The 21,103-nt window shown below is 41.4% G+C and overlaps 2 protein-coding genes across 3 annotated transcripts; both read right to left on the reverse strand.

The window, feature by feature from the left end:
* Window positions 1-2,059: 2,059 nt before the first annotated feature.
* On the reverse strand, window positions 2,060-3,436 carry LOC143339064 (gap junction gamma-1 protein-like). The gene has a single exon (XM_076760066.1). The coding sequence runs from the start codon at window positions 3,434-3,436 to the stop codon at window positions 2,060-2,062; it is 1,377 nt and encodes a 458-aa protein (XP_076616181.1).
* Window positions 3,437-14,895: 11,459 nt separating this feature from the next.
* On the reverse strand, window positions 14,896-20,767 carry LOC143338578 (putative phosphatase phospho1). Of its 2 annotated transcripts, none has more exons than XM_076759044.1 (2): window positions 20,679-20,767; window positions 14,896-18,331 (listed from the first exon to the last, which is right to left on the reverse strand). In XM_076759044.1, the coding sequence occupies exon 2, from the start codon at window positions 18,293-18,295 to the stop codon at window positions 17,528-17,530; it is 768 nt and encodes a 255-aa protein (XP_076615159.1). In that variant the 5' UTR covers window positions 18,296-18,331; window positions 20,679-20,767; the 3' UTR covers window positions 14,896-17,527. The 2 variants fall into 2 exon arrangements, with proteins under 2 accessions (XP_076615159.1, XP_076615158.1); XM_076759043.1 differs by having other exon boundaries at window positions 14,896-18,327; window positions 20,679-20,761.
* Window positions 20,768-21,103: the final 336 nt, after the last annotated feature.

The following is a 21,103-nucleotide window of genomic DNA, read 5'->3' on the forward strand; positions in this document are numbered from 1 at the left end:
GACCAACCGCCGCTTTTTTAAAAACACTGGCGGAGATGTGAACGTCACATCCGGTAAGACGCTGCCTTCATGTGCTGGCTTCAGACTTCAGAAAGGCAGGAAACATTTCAGTTATTTCAGCGATTCACACAGTGATGATTCAAAATGCAAAGTAAGGAAGTGAAGTGAAATGAAATCAAGTTTGAGTTTGATTATCAGAATCTTCTCTCAAGTCATGCTGTTGAGCATCTTTCTCAAAGTCCATGACATGCTTACGTTTAAGATTTATGTAATGTTCTGACACTACCCTAAACGCAGCACATATGCTGTCGTGGTGTTTTTATCCAGCAGCTCAAACTTTCTTAATAAGACACCAAGGAAACAAGCTCTCTTTTGTTCGCTTTCTGACTTATCTCTAGGACGCAGGTGGTTGAAGAATAAAAGGAATAAAAAATAGTTATCATAAGTAAACCAATAATGGTAGTTATCATAAGGAGGACTTACAAAATTAAAGATGAACCTCAAGAGAAGGCCTGAAATTTGAACAAATTAGGTTACACTTGCTTTAGTAATGCGTTACTTCCCTCTCAGAATAAACATTATAAAAGTCTATTAGTGGGCCTCTCCAACAGGGGTAAAACTGTTTAGAAAGCCTAACATCTATTAACTGAAAGTACCAAAACGTTTCATTTCAATCTTGGTGATTGAAGCCTGCCTTTATCAGCTGGACCCTCGTTGATGAATGAATACTACGTTCATATTCCTTCCTGACCAGCAGGGGGCAATATGCCTGTAAATACAGTCATCGACACTGGCAAATTGAATCTATATACATTCCTACATGTACTTAACTGTAACAAACATGATGATTTAAATCTAAATAGGTTTTATGCTTTCATGACACCGACATTGTTAAATGTAAGACAAAGACCACAAGACAAATATAATAATACCATTTCTTTATTTAAAACATGCACTTCTTGTTTATAAAAATATTTTCACAAAAACACTGGCACAGTGCAAAGGACTAGCCTTAGTAACATTTCAATTTGAAAATATGCAAATAAAAGTATGTATTAATGAGAAAAAAAAAAAGAAAAGAAAAGAAAACCAGAGGCCAGATGCTTTAGGCCAGATATTTTCTTTTTTTACAGAAACTACACAAACGAATGTACTAATGGTTGAGAAAACCATCATAACACAAACTTGAAACAAACAAAAGTTATGTCAACAACTTGACAATAAGACACTGACAACAGTGTGAACAGTAGGGTTAGGTTATTAAACTTTGCAAACACTTCATTTACCGATGCATTTCAAAATCTGTTAAAATATTAATGAGAACTTCCTCTCTCGCTCTCTAAAAAAGGGTTACACTGTAAAACTATCAACTGAAAACATACTTTTCTTTCTTCAAAGCTGGGGAAAACATTAAATCCACAGTCAACCTGGGTTCGTGAAAATATCAATACAAGTTTGCATATTCAGAAACAACAACATTGTTGAAGCTTAACCTCTGGGTGGCAATGAAACTCGTCAGGCAGACGTCCATAGTGTCAGGACATTTTGTAGAAAACAACTCACTTATTCAACAGTTGTACATAAAGTGATGCAGATTCAATAGGAAGCAGCACTTTGACTCTTTAAGTAAGGCACCTTAAGTTACAGCGTGGAAGCCTCTGCATACTTACCAGGAATCAAACACAGCATCAACATCTTCCTGCAAAAGCAGCTATTGTGATGCTTCTACTCTAAATCAAAAAGTTGCATTAGAATCACTATCTGTAATGTATCTGCATGAACATGTGTTGTTTATTATCCCTGCAGCTGTTTAGGTTTATAGATTTGTGGGTAAATTATTTGTCTGTTTGATCCTTACAGGATGGAGCTATCAGTGAACTGGTACAAGATAGACACTGGCACTAATAATCACTTATTATGAGTCTAATGGTATGAACACAATTGAAAAGAATGTAAACTTGTTGCTGTGTCCATTTTTTATACTCAGTATAGACAAACACATGTAAATACTACATCTGTCTGAGAAGCATTTGCTTTGTTTAAAAATCATAAAAACGTTTCAGATCCACTCTGAACCCTTTATGACTCCATATTTGCTGCCGCTGCTGGTGCTGCCGCTGCCTCTGTCTGCGTCTGCCTTGCTGGAGGCGTGTTTGGAGGCCTGCCGGTGTTTACGCTCACGGTGAGGCTTGCTGTTGTTACTGTGGCTTTGTGGCTGGCTGTAGGCCTGACTGTCAGCCTCCAGCCTCTTCTGAGGCGGACAGGTGTCCTTATGAACACCTCTGGGGGCGTCTCCCATCCCTGCTCTGCACAGGTTTTCATCATTACTGGTGTACTGCTGGCGCTCCTCCTGGGCAATGTTCACGTGGTTCTGCCGGCATGCCATCTTGGCGTTTGTGAGGTCAGTGATGGGTAGCGGTTGCTCGTGGTGCCCTGTAGATACCGGAGGAGGCTTGATAGCGATGTTGTACCCAGGTGGAGCTGATGGTGCATTCCAAGAAAAAGGGTAACTGCCATAATCCTCTCCGCTCAACCCTGCCTCATTACGAGCTCCTTGTCCCCTTGTCAGCCCGTACAGCTCGTCGTCGGGGAGCTGCATCCGGCGGGACCGTATGATCTCACAGATGGTGCCTATGCCCAGGTGAAGCATCTCCCATATATTGAGTGCCAGGCAAAGCAGGGAGACCGTGTACATGATGAGGAGGAAGATCGTTTTCTCAGTGGGCCGTGACACAAAGCAGTCCACGTTATGAGGGCAGGGCAGGTCTGAGCACACGTAGAGGGCGGGCACAGCGAATCCATACAGGACATACTGTCCACACAAGAAAGCCACCTCCAGCAAGGAGCGGGCCAAGAGCTGAAGGACATAAATCCGCATGAGTCCATCCTCTTTGATGCGCTGGCGCCCATCATGGCGCACCTTGGCCTTCACCTTTCCATCACCGCTGTTTTCTTTTGCTGCTCCACTACCATCACTCTCCTCCTCTGCCATTTCATAGATCATGGGGTCTTCCTCTTGGTCATCCTCTGCCTCTTCAATGCCCCTGTGCTGCTTTCTGCCCCCGAGATAGTGCTTCTTGGGTTTCCTCCGGGAAAATGCCCTCGCTCCTCCGCTGTCTGCCTGCTCCTCTGCGTGGGCGATTTTGTTGACGGCGTAGCCCAGGTACATGAGTGATGGGGTGGCCACTAGGATGATCTGGAAAACCCAGAAGCGGACGTGTGAGAGCGGAGCGAAGGCGTTGTAGCAGACATTCTCGCAGCCCGGCTGGCCGGAGTTGCAGACAAACTTGCTCTGCTCATCGTAGTAGATGGACTCTCCTCCCACGGCCGTCAGCACGATGCGGAAAACAATGAGGACAGTGAGCCAGATCTTGCCCACAAATGTAGAATGGTTGTGGATTTCTTCCAGCAGGCGAGTCAGGAAACTCCAACTCATGGTAGTGGCAGGGAAACTACAGTGAGAGGCAACATACACCCTCTGCTACTCCCCTGTGGAGAGAGCAGAAGTGATTAACCTCTGTACCATGCTCACAACACTATAAGCAGAGTATCCACTTTAAGTCAAATAACGTTGCCTTATAAAGACAAAATATCTGTTTCATCTTTTTTCTGTGTGTCTCTCAATTTGTCTCTCACCCCCCCACGTACACAGAATAAATTGAGTAGTTTTAATGCTCCAAATAAAGGCAGCCCACACTCTTCTGCCGTGTTCACAAAGTATTTTAGCTCCAAGCACTTTGTCTTTCCCTCAGTATACACGGTTATCAAATAGTGCATTTCTCCACAATAACAACACGTTTATCCTTGATTCTTATAATAGCTGTGCCCTAAAGCTCATGTCTAAACATACCCTTGGCAATAGTACACACAGGGAAGAGTAATGACAACAATGGAATGTCTAACCATAATTGCTATTGTTAACCGAATGTCCCTGATAGGCGTTTTACATTCTCTGAACATCCAGATGTTCCGTAAACTAAAAACTTTCTCATCTGGTTTGAGAGATAAAACCTTTTTGTGCTGGACTACTCCTCCACATGAGGAGTAGTGGTGACAGCCAGGGTACTAGGGAGACTAATACGTATAGTAAATGTGTGATTATTTCTCAAAGCTTTTTTGTGGTTTGTTGAATTATTGCTTCAGTAAAACCTTTACTGTCAGGTTTTTATCAGCTGTGTAACGTGAATTAACTTCTAACTTCCGAAAAACCAAAAACCATTCACTGCTGATCCACAATGGAACTAGGGTGACATCATTAATATTTTTATGTTAATATATAAGATTATTGGTGCCTTAACATCACAATCCTATGATATGGCTTTCCTTTAATATGGCTCAGCTCCACGCGACCACGTCTTTCTGCCGTCATTAGCTACACAAGGCCAGCACAAAGGTCTGAAAAGACGGAAAAAGCAAAGAATGAAACCACGCTATGATTGTGTAGAAAACACACTGTCCTCTCTCAGCTGAATTTAGATGATAAAATCCTTGTTATGCTAAGTGAAGTAGACCACCTTATACTGTATCTAACCCTGAGAGAACTCTGTTTAACCTGCAGACATCCATCTGCCCAAACCCTCCTCAGCAGACACCTCCACAAGTCACTCATGTAAGAAGAAATCTACAAGGTTCAGACTTCTGTGGGGCAAACAATGTCTGCCTGTGTGTGTATGACTTCAGAGGGTTTCTCAGGATAATGTGCAATCCAACAATTGAGGCTCCTGCACAGTTGCTTGTAAAAAGATGCAGATCCATCTACCAACAGGGGATGGAGACTGAGGCAAACAAGGTCAGGTGAAACAGGAACAGCCTTGAGGTCGAGACTGTCACGGTATGAAGTCAATTATGTTATCATACTGTTTGGCAAAAATGAAAAAAAAAAAAAAAGGTTTTTGTGTTTAGGGCTGAAAACAAAAAGCCATTCTTTCAATCAGATTGCAGTCTGATCTTGGATCCACACTATTTGGTCAAATTAGGCCCTCTGGTTATTTACATTGGTGGGCCTCACTGCATGAAAACACAACATGAGCTTTGCTTTATTTATTTATTTGCTTTGTTTTATGGCTGAAAATGATGAATTCATCAGTAAATAGGTGGAAAATGAATCTGTGACAACTTGACAAGTTTCTTTAAAATCATTCAAGAAAAAAACAAATATTTGCAGCTTTTCAATTGTGAAGATTTATTAACTTTATGTTTAAATTCATTGTGCTTTGAACTGTTAGTCGTTGGTCAGACAAAATAAGACATGTGAATGTGTTCTGGTGGGCTCTGGGGAATTGTGACAGCTTTCACTATTTTTGGACATTTTATTAAGTGAAAAAAATATTATTGTTAACAGACATACGGACACACTGTCGCATTGAGTCAGTGTGACATTTTATCAAAGAAACCCCCCGAACTTCTCTGAATCCAGGTCCATCTGCTGTTAACATGCTTCCTCATGTCTCACTCCATACAGAAAAAAACAGTCCTGAATACCTCATTAAGAGTCCCATGCCCTCTAAAACTGCACATCTGGCCACGTTGTGTAACGTACTATTTGGAGACCCAGTAGCACAACTATCACCACCCAAACACAAGTCTGACTGATGGCAAGAAACTCCTTCATATTGTTCAGTTTCACCTCAGCTCATCAGCAAAGCAAATCACACTGCTGCACAGCAATAGAGAGGAAAGCAAATTGAACTGCAAGCCATCATTCATTTCATGTCGTAACAAACCTATGTGACACCGCATTTCACAATAACATGTACAAAACACGTTTAGGTTTAGTCGATCCTCTTGGATGTAAGTAATGACTCAAAAATAAGAACTTTGTCCATGTTTTCACTAAATCAGTCAGCAGCCAGACAACAATCTAACTTCACCATGATGACTTTAAAGGGAAAACAGAACCTCATCCTCCCAACACAGACACAAACAAACAGAATAAAAAGATGAACACGCTTTGATGATTACCTTTCAGTTGTTATGTCGAATTTTTGTGATAAACACACCATCCTCTTTCATGTTACATATGTATGCACCAAACCAGAAGCTGCCATCAACGCTTTTGGCAAATATCTATGTGAAACCACAGAATACGGCAGTAAGTGAACCAGAAATTGAACCCCACAGATATGTCTTTAGATAAAACATTGATTCAACTCAATTCGTTCTTTGCTAAAAAATCCTGCCTGGTCTTAAGATGTAGCCACAGCTCCATAGCCCACATTGCTGGTAGTGCCACATCGAATGCCTGAAGGTGAAACAGTGCATTCTCCCCAGATGTCTCCCAGCCCCAGACCAACAGCCTCCAGTTTCCTACAGTGCCAGTAAAAGAGCTATGTGAGAGTAACTTTAAAGAGCAGACAGCCTTGCACAAGCCTATCTATGACGGCTTCAAGCTGTGAATGTGAAGGTTCGTGGTTTCCCTCAAAGCAGTAAACGTGATACTCCACCCAAAGTCTATCTTTTTAGTATGAAACACTCACTCACTATTAACTTAAAAGGCGACTGTAAAAAGTTTGTAGTTTGCTGACACTGCACCTCCTTTTTTGGGTGTATTTGGGGAAGGTTTTTTGTCTTGATTAGAGACACACTGTACAGTAGAAAGCTGATGTGGAAAAAGAGGGAAACAGGAAGAGGGATTGGCAAGAGGAAATAGTGTTGTGGGGTGATCCAAGGAATGCACCAATCCACAATGACACTCAGTAAGATGGTGCCAGTAAGTGGGCAAGCAAAGAAAAAACTGATGTGATTGTTTAGACATGAATCATACAACATATACCATGTCTTGGTCACCCAGATGCCCTGAGACTGGATTTACGATACATAAATCAGAGCACAGCCAAGTATAAACTGGCAACATTAGCAAGCATTAATAAAGACTAAATCAAAACTCAAGAGCAATGACAGTAACAAGCAAAATAAATTTGTTTCATTACGATGCCTTCATAATCACATTACATAACTCTCTGCAAACTTACTTGAATAAAATAACGATCTGTCCCCAGGAAATGCTACAGCGAAGGAGCGCGAGTGCAATTACCTAAACTTTAGACACAGCATCTCCCATCACTTTATACCCAGACATGGAGCCCACAGGGTACACGGGTCATCCACTCAAACACGTCAAACCACACAGAAGATGCACAACATAACGTGAGTGCGACACAAGCCTCTGGCATGGAGATCTAATTTGTCATACTGAAGAAGCCAATACTATTGTGCTGTGCTTGCATAAGTGATCAATCACCCAGCTAAAATGAGCAGGGAACTACCTAGTCTTACTATATGAACTGGAGAATTGGTGACTTGTTCAAGGACATCTTAATCATTTTATCACAGTAATTATTTTGCTCTTTTGCCCAGTGTCAGGTCTATTAATAGCACATAGCAAAGACTATTTGCTCTTAATTATATGTTGAAAACTCAATGGACTGCATTTTTGGACAAACTACTACACTTATTTTTCATACATTGGCAATGGTCATGCAACTCTTTTTCTTCTTTACTACAATTAATATCAACACCAAAAAAACAAAAAAGTATAAATCTTAGTGTCTTCATCACAACGTCTGATGAATTTCAATTCTATGTATTTTGCAAAGTTGAAGTCATTATTACCTCTTTTTGTTTTATTCTTCCTATCCTCGTTCCCCCGGCCGGAGTTCAGAGATATTTCAAACCCCATGTGCCTGCAAAGTGAACAGAGATTACACAATCAAACATCGATTTAATCATATTCACCTCAAGTCTTTAATTGGACAGGAGGAACGATAATTAACAGTTTCATGGTGATTTTCAACAGCACATGCATGTAAATGTTCTCTAGCTTAAAAAATACTGTATGCAGAAAGGCTAAACAGCTTTTTCAAACCAACACAGCAAGCCTGCACAACCTCAGATGCAGATAATTATAGAAACAATTTGTGCCGTATTTGATTTATAATTTCACTTTGACCAGCTGCCTTAACATATGTACATACTGTACATCAGTGTGAGTCCAACAATGAATCATCTCAGGACTGACAGGATAAATTCAGTTCAATAAAGGACAATTACAATTGATTTAATCAATATACCTCTTAATTTCTCAGGGATTTGACAGGTAATGTTACTGCAAATAGTCAATTAATCAATGGAACAGAAAATTAATCTGCAGTAATTTTGTTAATAGATTTATATCAGTTAGTTAATTAGTTAATTCTAAAGATTAGTCAAACATCCTTTGCTCCAGTTTTAGAAATATGGATCTTTGCTGCTTTTATGTCATTGTTTCCTTGGCTAAAGCTAATGAAGTTAATTCAGTATATTCAGGTTTTGGATTTTGCTGGTCAGACAAAGCTTAAATGACTAATTAAATGAAATATTTGCTGAATTGATCCAAACTGAAAACAAAACCTCAGGTGTCAGAGGACCTCCAGTTGTGGTTTTAGATGCTAGCAACGTTAAGCTAACGCTAAGTTTAGCATAAGTTCAGAAAAAACTGTCAAGTTTACAAAAACATGCCTATAAAGCTTCTGAATCACTTTCAATAATTATCCAGTGCATTTGTCATATTACAGTAACTTACTTGTAAAACATAAATGGACTAATTTAATTTATAGGTGGGTCACTGAACATATCTTAGCAAACATTAAGTTAACATAACTAGCTAACGTTTAAATTAGCTACCCAAACATCATCAGTTGACGTCCAAAAGAAAGAAAAAAAAAAAATCAAAATAGAAAGACAAATCTTACGGTATCTGTCGTACACGACCTTTTCCCAACAACATCTAAGTAATTTTTCCCTCCAACATACTTTCACAAGTCACAGGACGCAAACACGAAGGTATTTTCACGCCTCTGACGTGAATTCAGGAGAGAGTTCTCACCTTTTCCGATCCGCTGCGCTCCGTCAGAAAGATGGATCAACTCAGCAACTTCACAAGTCAACCGGCAAGAAACGCGACGTCTGTGCAGGACAAACATAATCTTCATCGCCGAATTGCAGCAAAAAGCAGGAAATTTACGTTCACTCGTTGAAATGAAGTCAAAGTCTCAGCTGAGTGAAGTTCTGGCTAATTTCAGTGTGAAATTATCTTTTTTATCCCGGTGCCTGGACTGCTGAGGGGGAGAGCCCGACTGTATGAGCAGAGGAACACGGCTCGGTGCAGAGCAAGGAGGGGCTTGTGTGTGTGTGTGTGTGTGTGTGTGTGTGTGTGTGTGTGTGTGTGTGTGTGTGTGTGTGTGTGTAAAAGAGAGGGAGGCAGACAGAGTAAGTCAAGCATCATAAAGCTGTTTCTCTTATTGACATGTCTTAATGGTAGTACAAAAGCTCTCCATTCTCTGCTGTGCAAATTCATACGTTGTTCCCAGTTCATATGAATTATGGAGACATGGTGTAACTATGAGCTCCAGTGAACGGCACACCTGCGTTTGTCTCTTACAGCATCCATGACTACACATCACCTTTTGTATCTGCAGCTGAATGCCAAACAAGTCTGAATGGTGTGGGAAAGACCAGTTCTACTACTGCTATGCAAAAAGCATTGTACAGACATGGTCCATGACTCTGGGGTCACATATTGTCTGAGTTTATAACGTATTTCCTTCATCTTTGTCTATCTGTCATCAAGGGCATGTGGAAGATTATCTCACAACAAATCAGGGCTTTAAATGGCAGATTTATCCACAACAGACAGGCACTGGTTTATCAGCAATGCACAGAGATGCTTTATGATTAGCTTAATGCAGCAAAGAATGTCAGAAATGTGTTTTTAAACGTGCATGTCTGCGACATGTCTTTGAGTGGAAAGCTGTCCTCCAGTTCCTTCTCATTCTGGCAAACTGTAGAGAGTTGGTCATGAGTCAAGGCTTCATGAGAGGGGCAAAGACCAGAGATGTCAGACAACACATACATTTACCACATTGTTGTCTTTAGACAGAGTTTGAGCCTGAGCAGACACCCACGGTTTGTTTCATCATCCTCCATCAGGCTTCGGGTACAAATCATGGATCCGGGAAGTTTGTTTTCCTCGAGAACTTTTCACCTTCTGCTATCAAGCCCCCAACCGGGAGCCTTAAAGGGGCACTCCGTGAACTTTCCACATGAAGGTCAGTCAACTCTTCATGGAGGATACTACTCAACCTGTAGAAACAGCTGTGTGACGTGGTCTGTAGTTCTGGTGGGAGCTTTCTAAAGTGTTATAAAACAACCCTAATGCTATGATCAGCCTGCGCAGACATGTGGGAAGTCTAAATATAAGGATTGTTAGTAGGCACTGAGGCTTTAATGAAAGATGCCATCTAGTCGCAATGTGGGAATTGTAAGATCCAATGTTTCTTGACCCATGCTGTTGACAAAGGTGCTCCGACGCCATCGTTTTGTCTTTCAACTTCCTGTCTACATCAGATGTAGGAATATGTTGGGTTGTGCAGTTGACATTTGCTGCTTTGTGATCATCTGCCACCTGACATTTTTTGCAAATATCTGAGCAGTTTTATAATATAAAATACAGAGCAAAGGACTGACAGAGGTGACAGAACATGACAGACTTTCTCCAACAGCAGTGTGGCAAACCAATTATTTATGTCGCTGCCTTATTTTGGTGTCTTAGGGATCTGCTGGTCATGTTTCTAATGTAAAGGTCATGGTGACTGGTTTGAATGTGTTGGTGTTTTGTGTTTTATTATGTGACACAGTGCTGTTAGCCAGGTGAACTAGTTGTAAGCTAGTTGTAAGATAGTTAAAGCCGAACATAACGTTGCTCCAGAGATAATCTTTTTAATCTGATATGTGTGATATGTGTGATGTGTCATAAGCTGCTTCAATTCTGATCATTCTTTTTAAAAATCTGTGCCTCTCAAGTTCCTGAACTTCAAGTAAATGTGAGGATAATGAATTCCTGGACTGCCCCTTTAATAACATCAAGGACTACTTTTGCCAAAAAGATTATTTCATACTTTTTTATATCCCACAAGAAGAAGTGCTGTATTGTATCGCACACTGTACGACCTCTGTTCAGTTTTTCCTGTTGCAGCTTCTACAGATAACTCATGAAGATTTTATAGTATTCAACAACCTCAAGGACATACCAATACAATATAATCATTGTGTCTTCTGTGGCTGATGACCTACAAGTGAAGAAATTCTTAGTTTTATCACCACCGTTTATCTCAAGGACATAGACAAGTGTCAGCTCCCGCAGCCCACGCTTCCTCCCTCCTTCCCATCTCCATTCGTTGCTCGCTGACTGTTTCTGCCTCTGCTCAAAGCTATTAGCTTGACTTTTGGCTGGCATTGTATTCTTAAACTATCAGCAGAGGAATCAAACACAGAGGACTGGAAACACTTACAACCCTAATCAGCCTGATGGGGATTTGGCATCGGAAGTCCGCATCCTAATTCAGAGTGACCTCGTACAAGGCTCAAGTCCCTTAACTGAGTTATCTTTCACCTCAGAGGGAGTAATAGAATGGAGAAAAATCAATGAGGGTATCAATAAAAGCAATCATTGGATAGCCCTGCCAATTTAAAGCATTTTAACAATCGAGTGTGTTGTGTTATTTGTGGAGGGAAGGGCTGCATCAGCTGGACTGTGGATATTGACAGGGAGGTACAACAGGCTGACATTGACGAGTTCAAGATCCTCAAATACGATTTGTCATCATTCTCCACAGATTGATGTTAACTGGGTTATCTATGCATTCACTTACCTCTGGAGGTCACTGAAGTTAGGGTTGGACAGCAAGTCATCTTTTGCCAATTTAGTCGTAATAGACAGAGCATGTACTCTTTGCCTAACAATATCAGCCTCAGTGTGACCCAAATTGAAGGATCAATCCGGGTGGGATCAATTGAGCTGAGAGGTGCAAAAGTCCAGAGCTAACAGAGAGGGTTTCCAAAGAGCGATAGCTGAATCATATTGGCAAAAGAAGGCAATACGTAAGCTACAAAAGCAAAGTGAGGGCTGCAAGTGTTTACGTGTTACGTTATCGTGGACTGACAACAGAAAATATAATGGTAGACAACAACAATGACACGAAATCAGCCCTACGGACAGAGTGACAGAATACATCAGAGAGAAGGAATCAGATGTGGAGAGAGAACAATGTTGGAGAGACTGGTTGCAAAGATAAGACGCATGACAGTGCGTTTATCTGATCTGACAGAAGTCAAACTAGAAAAGAAGAAGGGCAGTATAGGGGAAGAGATAAATTAGAGGTTACATGCATAAGCAAGGTTATGGCGGGCGTGATGGACACGAAATAGACTGAATTCCACGCAAGTGAGAAAGCTGCATCAACAGATGACTTGGCTGACTTCAGCAGCATCTCAGACTCACATGGTGACATGGAGCACGCACATACACCACATGTCATCTCCGTCACCACAGCCCTGAGCCTTTGCTGTCATGTTCTCTGAGAGTCGTTTCATTAATTCACATCAACGCTACTGTTTACGCCGAAGGAGCCTCATTCTGAGGCTGGCACATGATTTTCTCATTAATCCAGAGCAACATACAGGAACCCCACACTGGCTTTAATGTGTGGTGACAAAAGTCCTTTTCTGCGCAGGACACAGCGAAGCAGTTTCGATAGAGGTATGTCGACTTGGCGCCATCTTCTGGTCAAGATGTACACTGAGGTTGTGCACATACTGTAAACCATCGGTTGCCAAACCTCTTGGCTTGTCTCCTTTTAAAACAAAGCAACACACTCCCAGCTCCTTGTCACTGGTTAATGTGGACATGAGTTCGGGGCAGTTCATTTCACAGGATTATTTAAAAGCCTGAGGAGCTGAAAATATGCAATTTTACTTTTATTTTGCTTGATTTTTATTGAATGGTGGTGAAACTTTGTGCTTCCACCTTTACCAGAAAAACCATCTGTGGGGATTTCTTTAACATGCTAAATATAGTCGTTAGTCACTGATGAGTCACAAGAGACAAAAAAGACACACCAAAGCTTGACAAGTAGGAGTTCATATTCCACTGAGAGGGAAAAGTATTTTCTGCGTAGAGCTCAAACTTCTCTAGTTTTGATGAAAATTGGTGGTACAAGGCATGCAGTTAATAAGGATGTAAATAAGATGTTTAAGGAGAGGCTGACACAGCATAATGGAAAAGTGCTATTACAAAATGAAGTAGGAACAGTATGACCCAGAGGCACATGCTAGACTTCATTCAGGCTTCCAGAATCCAGTCAAGGCTGAGGTGGATGTTGGTTTAAATGTCAGAAATCAGCACATCCTGCACAAGATATCAAAGAGTGGCAACAGATTGATGTGGCCTTTACCTTAAAGACGACCCAGCAAAACTCTCATCGTTGCTTCTCCCATTGCCACTTGTAGGCTGAAATCAGAAATTAGTCACAAACATTTGACAGTTTCTTGCTCTGGCTCACATTCATACTGCTGAAATCACCCTTTCCACCGATGTTCAACCAAAAAGAAGACGCAGTGTTTTTTAATTCAAGTATTCTTCTTCCTTTTTGAAACCTGGTGCCTTCATTACCCACAATGCAACTCGACTGCTGACAGTTCTGTCAGAGGTTCAGGTGTGTTACGCTAGCATTGGCTAATGTAGCTTTGAGCTGCTAGCCTCGAGCAGAGGTGAGTTTTCTGACTCCACACCCCCAGGTTTTTTTTCACTTTTTCACATACTTGCAGTTGTCAGTCCCAAATGACTCAAGTGACATCACTTGAGGCAATTTCTCAGACTTTTTAAAAAAAGCCTTTTTCACAGTAATGCTCCCCAAGACCTGCAATCAGACTTTGATGTGTAAAATTGGTGGAGTTCGTCATTGATGTAGCCACATGCTCCCTTTCTACACCCAACCCGCTGCATCCACTGAAGGTCACTATCCTGTCCATGGTGGTGGCACATTTATTCATCTCATCGCTGATGTCCTCTCATGTCATCACAGCTCAGTGCTGCTGTCCATCTGTCCTCTCCTCCCACCATACTGCTGACTCTCTACCCACTGAGCTCCTCCTCTCTCTCTGCGCTCTCGTCCACTCTCCTCTCATCCTGCCCTTCTGTCTTCACGTTGTCCTTTGGCTGTCTGAAGCCATGCGAGTTGAGAAAGTGGCCTGAATGACTCCTCTCACTCCAGGTCTTTTCTGTCCTCCTCTCTCTGCTTCTGCTTCTGCTGCGAAATCATCCTGTCACCTACTTTGAGAGGACACATTGCGTCATGGGAGGCTTCTTCTCCTTGTCCCTTCCCCTAAATCACTCCCCCATTCTCTTAGAATTTCTCTGACACCGGCTTGACTTTGTCTTTCCCAAAGCATTAAATTAAAACAAGTGACATCAACACATGCATACCAGTATAAATCCATCCAAAAATTCAAGGTGGTGATCAAATGTCTTTCTTTGTTTCTGAGCAACAATACAAAACCCCCCAAAAATTCTGCTTACAGTGACATAAAACAGAGAAAAGTGGCTAATATTAACATGTGAGAAGCAGTTTGTTTTTTAGGGGCTTTTGCTTTGAAAAATTACTTCCATCGATTAATTGATTGAAATAGTTGCAGATTTCTTATTAATCTACTATGTTTTTCATGTGAAATAATAATTAATATCTAAAAATTGATATTTAATTCATATCCAGTTTATACTTTACACTCCCTGAAGTCCTTAAAGAATATGACAATTTTGGTGATGACAAGTTATGATGAAACAAACACACCCTTAAGAGGAAACTAGATAGTCAAGTCATGAATGTGAAACACACAACGAAAGCAGATTCATTAGATAATGGCTTTATGTTCCTGTTACAATGATGCATTACACACAGAACTGGATTTTTGATTAAACACACACACACACACACACACACACACACACACACACACACACACACACACACGAGATACGGCAAACCACAAAAAACGAAAAAGCAGCATTTTAGTCAAGCAGAGTCCTAACATCACATCATTTTATTTGGTTGTCATCAAGCCGTGATTCTAAAGTTGCATTAAAAACACTTTAGTTTGGCGGTCTGGGGTCAATTCCATCCCTGAAAATGTCAAGTTTTTCTTCCTGTTTAACCTTAAATCTCTTTTACATCAAATCAAGACCACACTGTTTTATTATTGCAGAAAACTCAGTGGAAGTTTTACAGGTACACAGACAGTTAAAACAAATTAAAATAACCGTATTCCTCGCTCTCAGAGCTTTAATCACAAAGCTCTAGATTTTGATCTCAAAGAACGTCAGGATCAAATGCTGATTACGTCTCATCCACATTTATACTTTTTTTAATCACAAAGGAACATTTTGTTCTTAGAGCAGCAGTTTTTTAAAAACATTTATTATTACGTTTGCTCATTAACACTTCTTCTGTACTCCCTGAGAAACTAAAACACTGGTTAAAGGAAATTTCCAGCACTTTTACAGCATAATGTTTAAGGCTAGAAGTATTTCATCAATTAACAAACTTATTACTGTTTACTGCTTTTCACCCAAACTCTCTTATTGTTAACTGTAATGGCTTGAAGATGTACAGTCCATGGATATGGATGAGACATTTTTAAATATCTAAAATACAAAATTAATGCAAATATACAGTGAATTATTCATAGTACCTCTGGTTACTAGACAGGACCAAAATCAGTGGGTGCACACTGACATGGAAACCTTAAATAGGCTGCAGAAGTAAACAAATGTACAGTGTACAGTACATGTCCTATTAGTAATTTAGACAGCTTATTGGATGGAAAAAGTTTTCACACAAAGATTGAACGAGATATATTTCACAATTTCCTGATTTTAAACATAATATTAATGTCCCTGTGCACCATTTACATGAATACGAGCGCTCCTTATTGATATTTCTTGATGTATTTTCTAGTCCCTGTCATGAATTTAAAATGAGGTTACATGTTGAGTTAATACGCAAACGTACTGAAGAGGCTGAAACCCTCGTCGTCATTCACTCACAACACTGCAGTTTACTGGAAACACATTCAAGCGTCCCCAACTTTAACAGACAGCTCCTTATCAATACTAATATCCACTGGGAGTTTTTATAGGGTACAAGTACACTAAGTGCTAATAGAATTACAACTAGAGATTAAAATCTTCCAATAGGTACTTTGCATTACACTTCCTCCACTGTTCCACTGGTGTAATGTTGGGCCAAAGAGCAGGCGTATGGCTACAACGTTCCCTTTGGATCTCATGCTGGTGTAGATTACCGTTGTATAATCAAGCCCCAGATTAGGTATCAGTAATGACTGGTGGAGAGAGCGCAGCTACCGTCACCTTATACCTGCTCTATGCCGACCTTGTCCCTGCCTGACACGACATGTGTGGTCTTTTGTCCCAGGCAGTGCTATAACACCTGATCCTACTTGTGTGTCCATCATCGAGGCCTTGAATGCAGCGTTAAGTGTTTTAAAAAGAAGCCTGTCAACACAGAGACCCCCATGAATGGAATAAGATGTTCCCTCATCATTCACACAAAAGTTCATGGCTAAGATTGCTTAAAAATGTCAAACACACTGAGATATTCAAATGTAAATTACATTCGCATTGACAGTGATGGTGTGTTAAATGAGCTGGCTGCATCGGATTTAGTTCAGTCCAGAGAACACGAGACACAACTTTGGTTAAGATCTTCAGCATTTTGACCAGACTCGTAAACCAGAACTTAGTGCATCAGCAATGCTGCATATCACCACTGTTGATCAGGATGACCTTGACCTGTGAGCTTGTTGCAATGAGAGTCGAGATCTAATACTGAATACACATTTAAAACCATTATACTCTTAAGGAATAGTCACACATTTTGGGAAATATGCTTATTCGCTTTCTTGACAAGAGTTAGATGAGAGGACTGACTCCTCTCGCTCCTCTGGACGGTTAATATGCTGTTGGTTATCTTATCCTACCATTAAGACTGGAAACAAAGAGGAACAACTAGCCTGGCTCTGTCCAAAAGTAAAAAAAAATCCACCTTTCAGCAGCTTTAAACTCACTAATTAACATGTTTATATCTCTTTTCTCAGTAATCTGGACAAAAACCAAAGAGTAAAAAATGTTTTGTGGTCAGTTATGGACCAAACTGTCTCCCGGCCGGGTGCAGTGACTTCTGGAGTCATTGGAGACACATAAACCTCCATAAAACCCCAACTTGTCATTTTTATACTTTGTTTTTTGCACAGAGTAAACAAGTGAACTGTAACATGTTCATTTGTCAGCTTTTAAAGTCACAGTTTTTGTTTTCTTTGTACAGATTTTTCCCCCCATTTCCAGTCTTTATGCTAAGCTAAGCTAACTTGCTGCTGGTTCTAGCTACAGGTTTATTGTGCAGACATCACAGTGGCATTTGTTTTCTTATCTAAAAGCAAATAGGCGTATTTCCAAAAATGATCTCTTTAAAACAGCTGATTCAACTCAATGCCCATGATTTGGTTACATTTTAACGGGTTGTACCAAGTGTGGCCGGGGTAAAAATCACGCATATCGTGCTGCTCACCAGGACAGGGGTTGGTGCGCCTTTACTCTATTTGCCCCTCTTTCACTCTTTCTTTCACACAAACACTAATCTCATCTCTCCTCCATTATCTTCTTCAGGCAGTCCACTATGTCCTCACCACTAACCCAAGGAACAATGTTTGCCTTGAACATGGCTGCCTGGGACTGCAGTAGCCTGTGCATGGGGAAATCCCTCCTGGGGAAGGCTGTGTCCCGGGGCCCCAGAGCCAGAGAGGGGCAGATATCATTGGCCCCATCTCCGATATAGAATACCCTCTGGAAGGGAGTGCCACCGCGCTCCTTTTGTCGGCCTGCCAGATACTCCCGAAGGATCACCTGCTTGCACATGTTGTCAGGACAGCCAGAGCACGAATGGGAATGGAAAGGGAGCAGCACGAGCCGGCCCGTCGCATCAAAATTGGCCGGGTTCGTGAAAATCTTCCGGAAAAGGTGACGCACCCCTGCATACTCCAGCCACGTTTCAATGAAGTACATGTTGGCATCGGAGACCACGGCCAGCTCAAAGTCCTGCTGGTGGCTCTGCAGATACTGGAAGAGGTTCAGCAGGCCGGGTGTGGGTGGGATCTTCTCCACCGCCGATTGGATGGAGACCTTTGACACGCCCTGCTCCGCCATATAAAGCAAGACCTTCTGCATGTGCTCATTGTAGTGCCCCTCCCTGTAGCTATTTTTCAGCCAGTCGGGAAGCTGTTGGCCGGGCAGCGCACGCACCACAGCGTCATCGCTGCTCTCATTGATGATGGTCTCGTCAAAGTCGAACAACACCAAGAAGCGCGGCTGCTGCGGCGCTGCACGTGTTAGGTTTGATGGAGCTGTCATCTTCAGTATGTGGAGGAAAGGGTGAGTGGTCCCTCTCTAAGAAAAGAGGAACGAAAAATTGTCAGTAGGCTTTTTTCTTTCTTTGTCAAGGACAACAGATGAGGAGCTCTCTGCTGTTTTATGACATCTTACTCTAAAAATAAAATGTCAATGGCAGGATGCCAGTTTGACATCACACTGTGTCCAGGGTTCAATTAAACCACAGCACTGAACCACACAGGGCTGAGGAAACATCAGAACGCATAAATACTCTTAATTAGGCTATAAGCTGTTTGGGAAACATATGTTTACAAGAGGACAGGAAGGGAACGGTTTAAATTAAACACCACACAAACAGGATGCTCATCACACTGCTGAAAACAACCTTGAAGTAACTCATGTTCATTTTCCAGAAAAGGCAAAAACTGTCTTTGTTTAAATCACGATAGCCGCCTCTCATATGCAACACATAGTCAGGCACTTCCTAATCTCGCTGCAGCTTTCCACACAGACATTCTTTCATTCCTTTAGGATTGAAGGGAAAACAAACTCAGTCAGACGTGAATTAATGCATGCCAGATCTCAGACTAGAGCAAATTCCATATGTACATAGCTGATGTATTTGTAGCACAAGGCTTTCAGTGTTGCAGGCATGTGGAAAAGCGTTACAGCATACCTTTACCATATGTGGAGTGAATATGAGTATATGACAAACCACCAGTGGTGAGATGTAAAACAGGAAGTCTACTTCAATATTGTAGAGTTACAATTATTACTTTTGTTTGTATTTACATTTTATGCTAGTTTGTACTTACTATGGGTTGACAGCTAACCACGATTTGACGGATAGCCACTTATTTGGTCAAAATCGAGCCAAGACCAGACTTTTTGACATGTTTTTATCATGTGAACATTATTCCCCCATTACAATGTGTAATTTGGGGGTGAAGAAATGTGCAAGAAATGAAGCCAATGCCAAAAGTGCAGTTCCTTGAATGGCCACTTGAAGCTGGCTCCAAAAGCAAGCCAGTCCCCCAAATATCAGTTCTCCTACATGAGGTAATTAGAATGAACTCTGGGTTGGTGCATGCTGGTTGATTAGTGCTTCCAGACTTTGAAAAAGACTTAGCTGTCACGCAAGAAACATCTCATGATGGTTAGAGGCAACGAGCTTTCCCAAGACCTTTGCATCAGCATTGTTAAGCAACAATGGAGGGAAATAAAGGTGTTGGAAGGCCCAATCAAGCAGCAGACTTAAACCCGATGGAACATTTGTGGAAGATTCATCAGCAGGAGCCCGATCTTCAAGGTTTAAAGACGGTCTGTGAACACGGTGAGAGGTTAGGGTCTGCATACAGGAAGCGTCTTGAAGCTGTCATTGCAAATGAAGACTTCTCCACCAAATATTAAATACATTTCAATGAGCCTGCTCCATCCTTTTTTCCCCACATCATCCCACTTTATTGCACATAACGTTTTCAATGGACTGGAAAATTGCAATTTCTTTAGCTGTAGAGTTTTGCAGAGTTCATACCAATGCCTGGTCTCAATTTCATGTGAATAGCTGCATTGACAAACCAGCTATATGGCACAAACTGGCACCAATGTACAGCTATATTCAGAGTAATCCAATGCAATTTAATAATAATGGAGAAAGAACACGCACTGCATACCCTGATGAGCTGAAGATTGTGATCTAAGAAGGTCATGTGCCAGAATATCCATGCCCAGTATTTAACTGGCAGCTGGCACAGCTTGTATGCAAAGTCTAAATGCACGTACTGTTATTGTGGCAGAAGGCATTGTTTTAATATTATCAATAGCCTGGAATAAAACTTGGCACCATATGATTAAACTGACCAAAACCACTTTGAATAGAATATATCCTTTTTTTATATGCAGCTCTTACATTTTAGGATGTTATATATAAAACTGCAAAAATCTACAGTACACCTTAAATTACATGTTTTAATGGAATATCCTGGGTTTGCGGGGAACCTTGGCCTGCCGGGACATGACGAAATGCTTACATACCGTTTTCCACCACAGCTGACTGTGTAATAACATCAGACCAGCGGGTTTGGTGCCCAGTCATCTAAATGTTCTGCAACCTGCAGGTTGGCTGCAGCGACGCATTGTGCCAAGCGAGCGTGCTCTCCCTCAACAGCTCCATTATTAATAGGGCATATTTACGCACTAAGCAGTCTAATTTTAACCCCGGAGCGCTATTCCTGTATGGGAGGTTACCGCTGAAAGTCATTAGCGCGGCTCTGTCAGGAGTCATTAGGCTGACCGGGTCTGTCCGAGCGGCGTAGATTTGAAGGCAAATTCAAACAGTAATATCACACACAGAGACTCTGAAAAAGAAAAGCCTGAGCGGAATAAGACACAAAATCAGGCCTACCGGGGGTGGGCATATAAGCAGGGATGGTAGACGAGGTACCCGGCTCCGGCGACCGCATCCCAGTGACACGGCAGGATTTTTTAAAGGAGACTCCCGCAGCAGCACAGAGGGTATTCCCATTTAAAGCCACTGCGTCAAGTTAGACAGCGTGAGCAGAGAACTTCCGCCGTAACCTTTCAGATTAAAAGCCTCCAGAGAATAACACCGATCGCTTTAAAAATGACAAGTAGTCGTGAAAGACACAGACCGTTGCACATCCATAGACATCCTCAATTTTCATTTGATTCATGTCGTCAGTAGTCGAAACAAACAAATAATTTACAAATAGTTAAATCACACCTTTCTGACAAAACTTTTGCTGACCTGTGCAAAGCTTCAATAGATATTCATATTTTTTTTTCTTTTTTTTTTTTTTTTTTGCAATC

The sequence above is a fragment of the Chaetodon auriga genome, chromosome 20 (genome assembly GCF_051107435.1).
Source record: "Chaetodon auriga isolate fChaAug3 chromosome 20, fChaAug3.hap1, whole genome shotgun sequence".
Taxonomy (NCBI): Eukaryota; Metazoa; Chordata; class Actinopteri; order Chaetodontiformes; family Chaetodontidae; genus Chaetodon; species Chaetodon auriga.

Bases quoted from the DNA above. Each gene is read 5' to 3' on its own strand.
- LOC143338578 (XM_076759043.1), bottom strand. From the start codon at position 20,736: ATGCGGTCGCCGGAGCCGGGTACCTCGTCTACCATCCCTGCTTATATG. The intron at 18,328-20,678 runs GTAGGCCTGATT...TTTCTTAGAGAG, and splicing joins TGCTTATATGCCCACCCCCG to GGACCACTCACCCTTTCCTC.
- LOC143339064 (XM_076760066.1), bottom strand. From the start codon at position 3,436: ATGAGTTGGAGTTTCCTGACTCGCCTGCTGGAAGAAATCCACAACCAT.